General features: G+C 57.0%; 5 protein-coding genes across 5 annotated transcripts; 2 read left to right on the top strand and 3 right to left on the bottom strand.

Moving 5' to 3' along the window:
• Positions 1-80: 80 nt before the first annotated feature.
• CcaverHIS019_0111870 (uncharacterized protein) lies at positions 81-1,658 on the bottom strand (the record flags this gene model as incomplete). The annotated part of the gene is made up of 2 exons (XM_060596775.1): positions 81-1,566; positions 1,603-1,658. The coding sequence occupies 2 exons, from the start codon at positions 1,656-1,658 to the stop codon at positions 81-83; spliced, it is 1,542 nt and encodes a 513-aa protein (XP_060453735.1).
• Positions 1,659-3,106: 1,448 nt separating this feature from the next.
• Positions 3,107-4,544, top strand: CcaverHIS019_0111860 (uncharacterized protein; the record flags this gene model as incomplete). Its single annotated transcript, XM_060596774.1, has 3 exons — positions 3,107-3,149; positions 3,197-3,357; positions 3,402-4,544. 3 exons carry the CDS (start codon positions 3,107-3,109, stop codon positions 4,542-4,544), a joined length of 1,347 nt encoding a protein of 448 aa, XP_060453734.1.
• Positions 4,545-5,112: 568 nt separating this feature from the next.
• Positions 5,113-5,868, top strand: CcaverHIS019_0111850 (uncharacterized protein; the record flags this gene model as incomplete). Its single annotated transcript, XM_060596773.1, has 3 exons — positions 5,113-5,551; positions 5,590-5,695; positions 5,736-5,868. 3 exons carry the CDS (start codon positions 5,113-5,115, stop codon positions 5,866-5,868), a joined length of 678 nt encoding a protein of 225 aa, XP_060453733.1.
• A 336-nt stretch (positions 5,869-6,204) lies between these two features.
• cprA (uncharacterized protein) lies at positions 6,205-8,526 on the bottom strand (the record flags this gene model as incomplete). The annotated part of the gene is made up of 2 exons (XM_060596772.1): positions 6,205-8,016; positions 8,050-8,526. The coding sequence occupies 2 exons, from the start codon at positions 8,524-8,526 to the stop codon at positions 6,205-6,207; spliced, it is 2,289 nt and encodes a 762-aa protein (XP_060453732.1).
• Positions 8,527-9,237: 711 nt separating this feature from the next.
• CcaverHIS019_0111830 (uncharacterized protein) lies at positions 9,238-10,946 on the bottom strand (the record flags this gene model as incomplete). The annotated part of the gene is made up of 2 exons (XM_060596771.1): positions 9,238-10,640; positions 10,676-10,946. The coding sequence occupies 2 exons, from the start codon at positions 10,944-10,946 to the stop codon at positions 9,238-9,240; spliced, it is 1,674 nt and encodes a 557-aa protein (XP_060453731.1).
• Positions 10,947-11,454: the final 508 nt, after the last annotated feature.

Genomic DNA, 11,454 nt, shown 5'->3' with positions numbered 1-11,454 from the left:
CCACGGCTACAAATGCTTTGGTGAACCTCGGGGACTCTAAATTCAATCTATCAATCTAAATGAAATGCTGTACAATGCAGTTAGACATTCTCAACCATTACGGTTGCCCTGGTCTTGTCGTTGGCGAAGACTTCGCCATCCAGAACCGACTTTTCGGTGACACCCTGTGCCTTGAGGGCGCGGAGGTGCGCGGCCTCCTTGACAGGGCCGTGAAGACCGGGAGAGAACCAGATGCCCTCCAGCTCCTCCATGGAGAGGTTGGTGGTCTCTGGGTAGTAGAGGTATACGACGGGCGGAATGATGGCGCTGGCACATCCCCAGACGATGTACGTCTTCCACTGGAGGACTTCGAGGGAGAGTGGGGTGGTGAGGGCAAGGACGAACTGGGAGAGCCAGAGAGTGGCAGAAGAGATGCCGCCAGCCGGGGCGCGGAACGGGGTGCTAATGATCTCCTGGCAGTAAAGGAAGTTGACGCCAAGGAAAGCGAGGGGGAGGAAGAAGAGGAAGATGAAAACGAACACGATGGCGACGTAGGCTGGGGCGAGATTTGTGGCGGTGGTCTGGGAGCCGCAGATGGCAAGTACGAACATGGACACGGCCATTCCCACGCCCGAGGTGATGAAGAGTGCGCGGCGGCCAACGCGCTCAATCACAAAAAAGGCGATAAAGCACGTGAAGAACTTGTACGTGAGGGCAACGGAGGCGACGATCTTGGCCGTGTCGTGTTTGAGTCCAATGGCGCCAAACAGCTGGTTGGCGTAGGCTGTAATGATACCGGCTCCATTCATCTGGGTGAACCACTGGACGGTGACGGCGAGGAAGAGGCGCCAGGCCATCTTGTCCTTTCCCATGCGGAAGAGGTTGGTCCATTTTGTATTTGTGACCGTCTCGTTAACCCGGACAGCGGCATTGAGGGTATTGTCGACGATATCGGGGTCTTCAGAGCCTTGGAACATGTCCTCGAAAATCTCGCGAGCCTCATCGATGCGACCTTGCATGACGAGCCATCGCGGCGACTCGGGGAACATGAACGACCCTCCGACAATAGGGAGAGAGAAGAGACCGATAAGGATACCCGGTACGCGCCATTGCCAAGAATCCTCGGTGGTAGCCTTGGAGAAACCGTATGTGACCCAAGATGCGACCATGAATCCACCCGAGACCATGATTCCATCGACAATAACGTGTGCCGAACGGTTCTTGGTTGTCGCCAATTCCGACTGCCACACGGGAACAGTAGCGATACCAATTCCGATCCCGATCCCCTGGATGAAGCGCGAGACGAGAATCTGGGCAAACGAGTACGAAGTGCAGAAGATGACGGTCCCAATAATGGCAATGACGCCGCCGATGAAACTCATCTTCCTGCGTCCGAGGCGGTTTCCGTAATACAGAACGACCAAACAGGCAAATGCGCCACCGAGGTTGGTCATGCCGTTTGCGACACCCTGGAGCAGCGAGTTGTGGCGCTTGAGTGCGCCCTTTGTCGTTGCTGTATCCAACATCTCATATTCCCGATAGAAGGAGGGATAGGACATGATCCCGCCAAAAAATGTGAGCGAGTATCTGGCGTCAGAATACAATCCAAAAGAAAAATCTTACCCAAATGCAAGGAAGGTCGGGAACCCGACGAGGAGGTTCATGAGTCCGTGCTTCATGGTGAGGTTTTTTCTGGTAAGTGTCGACCTGTAAGTGTCGATCTGGGACCCCTCTTGTTCTCTTATACCGTACATTGACGACAGCTCTGCTGACCATTTTTGCACCATCCCCACGCCGCCAACGCGGAGACGTACGGGCCCCTTCCCGGCCCCTTCCCGGCCCCCTTCCCGACTACCGAACGGCCGCGTCCACCTGCGGATTTCCTTCGGAGGTCAGATGGCCATTCTCCGGATCCCATCTGATAATGGGGGATTACGTGAAAATGTAAAGGTTTCCAGCACTGTATCACGACATCTTTTACGGCAAAACCAACCCACGCGGGGGGATAAAGCAAAACACGTGGCTGGATTCTGCGGAGGGATAAAGCGACGCACGTGGTTGGCTGCTGCAACACGGCTGAGTCAGTGCGTCCACCTCGGCGCATAGGGTGATGTGTCGAAATAAGCTCGACTCGCCGTGCGTCCACTTTACTCATTTCCGGTTCCATGGCCGCGCACCGTTCTGGAGATTGTCTGCGTCTGCGCAGCCTTATGGCGACCTGTGTGAACCCGGATTTCCGTCGCTGATCATCTGCCGTGGATAAGCGCTTCGTTGGGAGTGGCATGGTTTTTTTATCTGATAGCGAATCGCTCCAGATGGACCGGAGAACATGCGGCCTTGCACGGCGGCCATCCATCTCTGGGCCCAGCTCAGACCTACACCTACACGATAGGAACTGGCAATATACAGTACTGAGGCACGTCGGTCTCTGCTGCCTCGGTGCGGGTGAGGTCGAAGAGCACAGTCGAAGAGCAAAGCTGTAGTGTATGCATTAGACTGAGCACAGTCCAGGCTCGCAATACGTGGTGAGTGGCAGATTGTTTGTGCTGCATTCAACCAGCTTTCGCCGCGTCGCTCGCTGGAATCTGTTGTTTCCAGGTCTGGAATCTTATCATGACGCTGAGGGTTACGGTATGCGCCTCTTCCTAGCGGAGTAAGAATCAGTGGGCCATGTGGGGTCGATCGAATGAAACAAGACAGGAATCATCAACGGTTTTACGCACGCATGAGTGCGGGACGAGTACGAATGGCTGATTGTGCAGGGCAAGCTCTGGGTGGCAAAAGTTGGAGTCGGCCGAGAATGAATGGATGCATGCCAACATGGAACAAAAGAGACATCTGGAGACTGATTTCTTGATTTCTGTGGGTCGGGTAAACCTTTGATGATGAAGCGCGGAGAAACCAAGAGGTCCCACTCGGGTAAGCCACTGTTGTTACGGCTGTGGTTGCAATGTCACTCTGTTCGGCTCAATGATCTCTAACGGGTACCTCTCAAGGTGGGCTTTGGGCTCTGTCTCGGTTCAACATCGGTCCAAAGCCATTGTCATGGCAATTCATGACGCTCCATAAGTACCTGGGGAACGCATGCACCAACTTGCTTCCCACCACCTCCAACCAACCATCCACCATGCCCGCTGACAAGATCGACGTCTCCGGCCTCAAGTACCAGCGTAAGTAGTGTCGGCTGGATCGGCTCCATCCCCCGCTCACATCGCAGACGGCTTTGGCAACCACTTCGAGTCCCAGGCTGTTCCCGACTCGCTGCCCAAGCTTGGCAACAACCCCCAGAAGGCGCCCCATGGCCTGTACACCGAGTGTATCTCTGGCACTGCGTTCACCGCCCCCCGCCACCTCAACCAGCGCTCCTGGGTTTATCGCGTGAGTTGCGCTGCTTGGATTTCTGTGTATGCAGCTGACGACAGCTTCGGCCTTCGGTTCAGCACCAGCCGTTCTCGCCCTACAATGGCAACAAGAAGATGCTCTCGAGCTTCCACCCGTTCTCGCCCGACATTGAGCCCACGCCCCAGCAACTCCGTTGGGACCCGCTCACATTCGAGGGTGCTGAGGACGTTGACTTTGTTGACGGCATCGTGACTCTTGGCGGTGCCGGCGACACGCAGCTCAAGGACGGCATCGCGATTCACTTTTACAACTTTTCCAAGAACATGGGCAACAAGTCGTTCTACAACTCGGACGGCGACTTCCTCATCGTCCCTGTCAAGGGAGAGCTTCTCATCACCACCGAGTTTGGCAAGATGACCGTCTCGCCGCTCTACATTGCCGTCATCCAGCGCGGCCTCAAGTTTACCGTCGACCGTGTTGACCCCAACCCGCAGGAATGCGCGCAGGGCTTCATCTGTGAACTCTACAAGGGTCACTTCCAGCTGCCCGAACTTGGCCCGATCGGCTCAAACGGCCTCGCCAACGCCAAGGACTTTGAGTCGCCCGTCGCCGCCTACGAGAACAAGAAGGGCGATTACACGGTAGTCAACAAGTTTGTTGGCAAGCTCTTCACCTATGACCAGGGTCACTCGCCGTACGACGTCGTCTCGTACTCTGGCAACTACGTTCCCTACCGCTACGACCTGCGCAAGTTCAACACGATGGGTACCATCTCGTACGACCACCCCGACCCATCCATCTTCACTGTCCTTACCGCCCCGACCGGCGACCAGCCCGGCACGGCCGTGTGTGACTTTGTCATCTTCCCGCCTCGTTGGCTCGTTGGCGAGAACACGTTCCGCCCGCCCTGGTTCCACCGCAACGTCATGGCCGAGTTCATGGGAAACATTGAGGGCGTCTACGACGCAAAGGCCGAGGGCTTTATGCCTGGCGGCGCGTCGCTGCACAACATGAACACGGCACACGGACCGGACGCCGACACGTTTACCAAGGCTACCAACGCCGAGCTCAAGCCCCACAAGGTCGGCGAGGGCTCGATGGCCTTCATGTTCGAGTCGGCCTACCAGATCGTTACCACCAAGTGGGCCATCTCGGAGAGTGGCAAGATCCAGCAGGACTACTGGAAGGCGTGGCAGGGGCTCGACAATGTCTCGGACCTTTAAAAGCAAGGTGGACGTAGCAGTGTTGTATCGGTTTGTGGCATATGCAGTCAAGTCAATGTTTAGGTCTACGGTAGATTTGTGACTTGTCGCTGCTCTGTGGGTTCTGTGGGTATTAAGCATGTGTAGAGTGGATTAGCGCCTCGACTGCGTCGACAAGGACTCGGCAGAGCACTTGCGTCGTTACCAGGAAAGCCGTCGTGGTCCCTGTGTCGGCCAGAGACGCCAGTGTCGCCAGAGTTGTCGAGCACATTGTCCCCCACTCTGATCCTGACCGGCCGAGTCTGCGGAGCTCGCCATCAGCCATCACCATCATGACCTGACACGCGTCGGAGATTGCGGAGCATGGATGTTCAAGTATCTTGGTTTGTCCGCGGTATCTAGAGTGGTTTTGCCGGTTGATTTGCCCACTGGGGTTATCGATCCACCCCACTCTGCTCACCTTGAACTTGGGGAATGCCGACACCTCTTGATAACCAACCACGACTGGAACGCGACTCACCACAACCCACCACAACCCACCACAACCCACCACAACCCACCACAACCCACCACAACCCCTCACTTCATCATGTCCGAAACAAAGCTCACCCTCTACTCGTACTTCCGCTCGTCGGCCAGTGCGCGCGTGCGCACCGTCATGAACATCCACAATATCCCACACGATACAAAGTACATCCACCTGCTCAAGGGCGAGCAGAAGAGTCCCGAATACTCGGCGTTGAACGCGGGTCAGAGCGTGCCGACCCTCATCATCCGTGAGAATGGTGGGGAATGGGCATTGGCTCAGTCCACTGCCATCATGGAATACCTCGACGAAACATATGCGCCTCCGGGAAATACCTTGCTTCCGAAAGACCCCAAAGCTCGAGCCCAGATCCGCTCAATTATCGCTTTACTCTGCGGAGACCTTTTCCCCATGCTCAGCATGCGGACACTTAACCGCGTCAAAGCATGCGGCGGACAGGCTGAACCATGGGCAAACGAGTGCTCGACAGAGTACCTCACCGGTAAGGCCAAGGCCAGTTGAAGTCATGGCTGATGCAAGCGCTTGAGGCATTGCTCAAGACGACGTCGGGAGGAAAATTCTGTTATGGCGATAGATTGACACTCGCCGACGTGGCGTTTGTGCCGCAGATGTACACTGTCCTCCGGTATGTCTATATCCTTAACTTGGCACTTTGCTCACACCAGATACTCGCCCAATATCATGGAGGAGCTCCCGACCATCAAGGCCGTGTTTACCCACGTGTCTGTCATCCCCGAGTTTGTCGCTGCCGACTACATGCACCAGCCCGACACGCCCGACGACCAGCGGCCCAAGTAAATCGCGGAGAGTGTTGTAGATTCATTGTTACTGTATATGGATTCGTGCAGGCCCATCTTCAGAGGCCCGCGATGGTCCAGTCCCCTCGTGAAGAGAGCAGCGTATTGGTGGCCCGCCACATTTCAAGTTCTAGTAGTTGTTGGCTGCCCGCCACATTTGAGGTTGCAACGTTGCGGACTGACACTGACACATCGCAGACGGCCTAGGTCCAAACCCAGCCCTCTCACAGCCCGCTCGCGTTTACGCTGAATTCATTTCGGTACAAATCTCGGGCTATGCAAACTATTGATGGGGTACTGATACAGTGCGTTTCCAAAACGCCGATTGGCGCCTCGCCTACGACCAGACATCAGTCTGGAAGCGCTTCTTGTCCTTGAGGTTTTTGAGCTCCTCGTATCCCTCGGCCTCGAGGGTGCCGCCGCGGTAATCGGCCAGCATCTGGGCCAGGCATCGCTCGACTTCCTTGGCCATGCTCTTGGCGTCGCCGCAGATGTAGATGAATGCGCCGTGGTGAAGGATGGCGGGGACGAGAGCATCGCGCGCATTCCAGATAAGGTCCTGGACGTAGATCTTTGAACCGTCGGGCTTACGTTCCGGACCGCGCGAGAATGCCGTGTGGATCTTGAGCTTTCCATCGAGCTCGGCGGCGTATTGCGGCCATTCGTCACGGTAGAGAAAGTCCTCATCCTCCCGACGACAGCCGTAGAAGAGGAACATGTCTCCCCAGTCGGCAAGGGCGGCATCGCCCTTACGCTGCTTGGCCGAGCGGGCCATGGCCACTCGTTCCTGCACAAAGCCGCGGAACGGGGCGACGCCTGTGCCGGGACCAATCATGATCACAGGTACCTTTGTGTTGGCAGGAAGGCGGAATGTCGAGCGACGAATGTGGATGGGAACGCGCAAGACATTGCCTTGAACATGCGCATCACGCGGACCCTTGAGGCGGTACGTCGGCGTTTGAGTAGGCATGCCCTCAAGACGGATAGTCGTGTTGGCGCCAGCAAGGTCGCCGTACCGCAGATTCTCCTGGACAGACTGGAGGAAGTTGGAGCCCATGCCGTAGACCCAGCGAGGCTGGTCGCCGTGCATCTTGGACTCGGGAGTTTGGTATTTCAGCACGACGGCCGTGACGTGAACAGTGGTCGGGTACATTTTGGACGACGACGAGATGGAGTAGTAGCGCGGTTTCTGGCGTGGGAGGAGCGAGATGATACGGTCGAGGGGAATGGGCCACACAGCCGCGTCTTTAGGGTTAGAAGGGTCGTTTCCAGTGGCGAGTTGCAACGCCTCAGCGGGGCGGAGACGAGCCTTGTCGACCTCGCGGTCGTATACTTCAGGGTCGGATCCCCACCTCTCCAAAATGGCGCGGGCTTGGGGAGTAGGAGCGAACTGTGCGAGCGTGGCGAGGGTCTGGCGCGACGCAAGCGCCGAGAGCTCAAGGTAGTTGCGGAAGATGGCCTCGTATGTGGAAGGGTTCGGGAATGGGACCGCCGCGAGGGTAGGGTCGAGAGCTTTGACGTCGACAATGACATCGCGCTTGTCGGCAAGACCCAGGACACTGAGGAAACGCTCGACAGCCATGTCCGGGTTGGAGGGCCAGATGGCAATGTGGTCGCCGGCAGAATACGAAATGTTTGTGCCGGAAATATCAAACTCGAGGTGAACGCAGTTACGTTCGCCGTCGAGAGCGAACAGTTCACGCGCAATCACGGGAGACGGGTACGGGTTCTTGGCGTCGAAGATGCCACGGGCAGGTGCGCGACCCGTCGATACCTTGAGCGCATGCTCGGACAGCTCGCCAAGATACGTGTTGTTATCCGTCTCGCGCCCGATCTCGGTGACGCTAAAGTCTGCAATATCTGCGCCTGCGCCTGCCTCAAGTTCGAGGCGATCGGCAAACTCGGACCACATCCTCTCCTTCCATTCCATGTATCCCTTCTCTGAGCCGGCAATCTCGTCGCCCTCACCGCGGCCGCCGATACGGTTGGCCCCAAGTTCCTCCAGCCGGGCGTCGAGCTTGCGCGCAACTTCATTGTACTTTGCGTATGTCGTGTTGCCGAGTCCAAAGATGACGTAGTTGAGATTGTCGAGACGCGAACCACCATGGCTGAACTGGACATCTTCATCCAGGAGGAATTCCATCATCGCCTTACATTAGCGTTGAAGAAGAAATAAACTCACCTCTGCATTGTCGGTTGGCTCGCCCTCACCGTAGGACGCCATGACGAACACGACAGCCTTGCTGTTCGGCACACGGTCGAGGTTGTTGAACTCGACTTGTTCGGGGTCGAGCACAAGCGACGACACGCCAAACTTGGACCGAGCCTCCTTGGCCCACTTGAGTGCGTACTCCTGCGCTGTGCCCGTCTGCGACCCGAAGAAGACGGCGGCTTTCTTATCCTGGCTCTTGAGCTTGGCCGTCCATGAATCCTCGTCGTCGTCCTCGGCCGCAGCTTTGGGAGCAGCGCCACGCTGTCCCTGCCCGGCATTGAGGCCCGACGGCACCTTGTTCTTCTTACCCCCCGGCATGAGGAAGTAGATGACGGCGAGGACCAAGAGGCCCAGCACGACCGTGTTGGCGTTGATGCCCGATGCCGGTGCGTCGCCCGTATCGGGCACCGATGTCTGCTGCTCCTTTGCGTTGAAGGATGCGCTCATGCTTGCTGAAAGGAGATGAATGGGTTGGGCATTCGGTTACGACTCATGGCCCTTTTGATATCTGCTGGATTCTCACCATTCCCGTGACTAGTGGAGTCACAAGGTGGGCTTGAGAACAGACGTATCCGGGGCAACACGATACCCCAGCCTCGGTTTGCTGGGCTCTCAACCGAGAACAAGAGTGGTTTACCCACTCGAACCAATCCACCATACGGGGTCGTTCGGTTAAAGCATGGTATATCCGGGGCCACTGTCACTGTTAATGGAGTGGTTTATGCTGCTACGCTCGGATCTAGATACATCTGGGAACTAACTAGGCCGCGGCCGGTCGGGAGTAACATGCTCAACGTCTGACCAGAGTCACGAGCCTTGGATGGTATGTAATCTGATTTGACGATTCAATGGCCGTGTTAAGTAACCGAGCGGAACTGGGTCAAATGTTCATCCTGCCGGTCGAGGCCCACTTGACCGAACGATGAGGATTACGCGTGTGAACTCTGTTCACAGACGTCACTGGACCTTGACGCGGTACTCTTTTCTATTCGTGGTGGCAGTCATGGCTGCCTGCGTACTCGCCATGAGCATCCCGCAAAGTGACTGACCAGTGCTGAACAGCTGTCATGGTAGCGACAACATACAAGCGAGTTGCTACATTGAGGCGTTCTAAGTCTACAATGGAAATCTGGAGGCAATCTCGCAATCTAACATGTCCTAATGGGCCATGGGGCGCGCCTGCTCGGCGGCGTCGGCAGTGGACGCAGCCTGCGCCTTGGACGGGCGGTAGAAGACGAGGAACATGATGAGGAAGAGCGCACACCACCCGAGCTGGAAGTAGAAGCTGGCACGCAGGTTCTCGGGGTTGGAGAGACCGCCCTCGTTGACGGTGAGGAGGCCCGCTTGTGTCGCAAAGCCGATGGTAGCGCCGAGTTGCAGGCCGACCTGGAGGACGGCGCCGGTGACACCAGACATCTCGGCGGGCACGCTGGTCATGATAGCGACGTTTGTGCCGATGAAGGCGGCCATGTTACCTGCCGAGCCGAGAAGCATGCCTGGGAAGATGAAGCGCCAGTAGTCTTTGCCGACGAGGCTGGTGGGGCGCGTCATGAGGATGTATCCCACCACGCCAAAGAGTTGGCCTGTCGCCACTGTCCAGCGGGGACGAGCGACGAGGATGGGAACCATCGTCAGCAGGGCACTGATCACTAGTGCCACCAGGCCTTCGGGGAGGGTACGAACGGCTGCGACGATCGCGCGCTCGTGGTAGATGCTCATCCAAGTTTCGATCAAGCCGAGAAAGTTGACACCCCACCACGGGTAGATCTGGAGCGAGAAGACAATGAATAGGGCAAAGTTGGGGAGGCGCCAGGTCTTGGCTGGGAGCATCGCACGTTCCTCCCCGAGGTAAGCTTCGTATACGAAGAATGTCGGGAAGAGAATAAAGGACAGAAGGAAGGGGACGAGGAAGCCGGCGGTACGCCATCCGTGGCTGGCGCCAAGGGTGAGGCCGAGGATGAGCATGATAATAGCGGCGAGGGCGAGGAATGCGCCGCCCACGTCGAGGCGCTTCCATCGAGACGAGCCGGCAGCTAGGCCGCCGTGCTGCAGCGGCACGAGGCGGAGCGAGAGGAGTGAGAATGGGATGACGATGATGGCGACGATGCGGAAGAACCAGCGCCACGCAATCATCTGTCCCCCGTTCGGGATGTACTCGATAAACCCAGCCAGAATGACGCCCATGACATTTGAGATGCCGCCAGTCATGCCGTATAGAGTGTATGCTTTGGCGAGTTCGTGTGGGGCGAAGACGTGTGCGATGAGCCTGTACGACGAGGGGATGAGTCCGGCTCCGGCGATTCCTGCCAGCGCGCGGATAACAAGGAACGAGTATTTCTCCGGCAGGAAGGAAATGATGAGGTTGAGGATACCGAGGGCTAAGAAACCGTATGTGAACACATATGTTGCCGAGTAGAGATCCGATACGCGGCCCCAGAAGAGGAGAAAGGCGGCGAACGTGACTGCGTAACTGGTGATAATCCAGGACTGCATCTCGAAGCTGATGTTGAGATCCACGGCGATGCCGCGCGTGAGGACGAAGAAGGCCGAGTAGGAGAGGACTGGAGTTGGCTAGGTCGGGTAAAGAGGGACTCACCATCGATGAAGAAGGCCAGCGAAAAGATGAACAGAAGGATCCACTTCATGCGCTGAGATGCAACGGGGGGAGGAGTGGGAGAGGTCTCATCATCGCTCTTGTCCTCGGGGACAACGACGTCGTCGACGTCCTTGACAATCTTGTCGTCGAGTGCTGTGAGGTCGACTGCCGTCGAGTCGCCCACGGGATGGCTCTGCGGGTTCGGGATTGATGCGAGCGTGCCGTCTGACGGACGACGGGGAGAACTGTGAAGCGACTTGTCGAGGGACATGGCAGGAGGGGTTTGGAATGTCAGCAGGGGTTCTGATCTTCTGATAGCGGTATCTGTCCATATCGTCCAGTACTTATACTCGACTGCGGCCTCGATTACTGTCATACAGTATGCACCTCGGCGTCGGGCAACCATTAGCACTCTGCAAGTGAAGGCTGAATCAGTCGCCAAATAGTTCGGTAGCGCTGGCGATGAGGATCAATCGTGCTTCTCACTCAGTTGAAGAGAGATTACTCGACTCCAATATCGGTTCGGCGTTAGCTTTGCCTCGCGTCGCCTGTGCGGAAGGGCCTCGCGTCGCCTGTGCGGAAGCGGAATGGTATCAGAGTCAGCAAATATAGCACACTGCAATCAGTCATCAGTCATCAACCATCAACCGTCAGCAACCGAGTTTCGCGCCCGAGGTGGCGAGTTTGTCAACGTCGTATCTTGTTGTCGTGCCTGTGCTACTGTAATCGGCCCGATTCCATGGCGAGGAAGGACGGAATGACGTACGCATGCCGCGGTA

The sequence above is a fragment of the Cutaneotrichosporon cavernicola genome, assembly GCF_030864355.1.
Source record: "Cutaneotrichosporon cavernicola HIS019 DNA, chromosome: 1".
NCBI lineage: Eukaryota > Fungi > Basidiomycota > Tremellomycetes > Trichosporonales > Trichosporonaceae > Cutaneotrichosporon > Cutaneotrichosporon cavernicola.
Note: the sequence above shows the minus strand (reverse complement) of the source record. Positions and strands in the feature narration are given on the sequence as shown.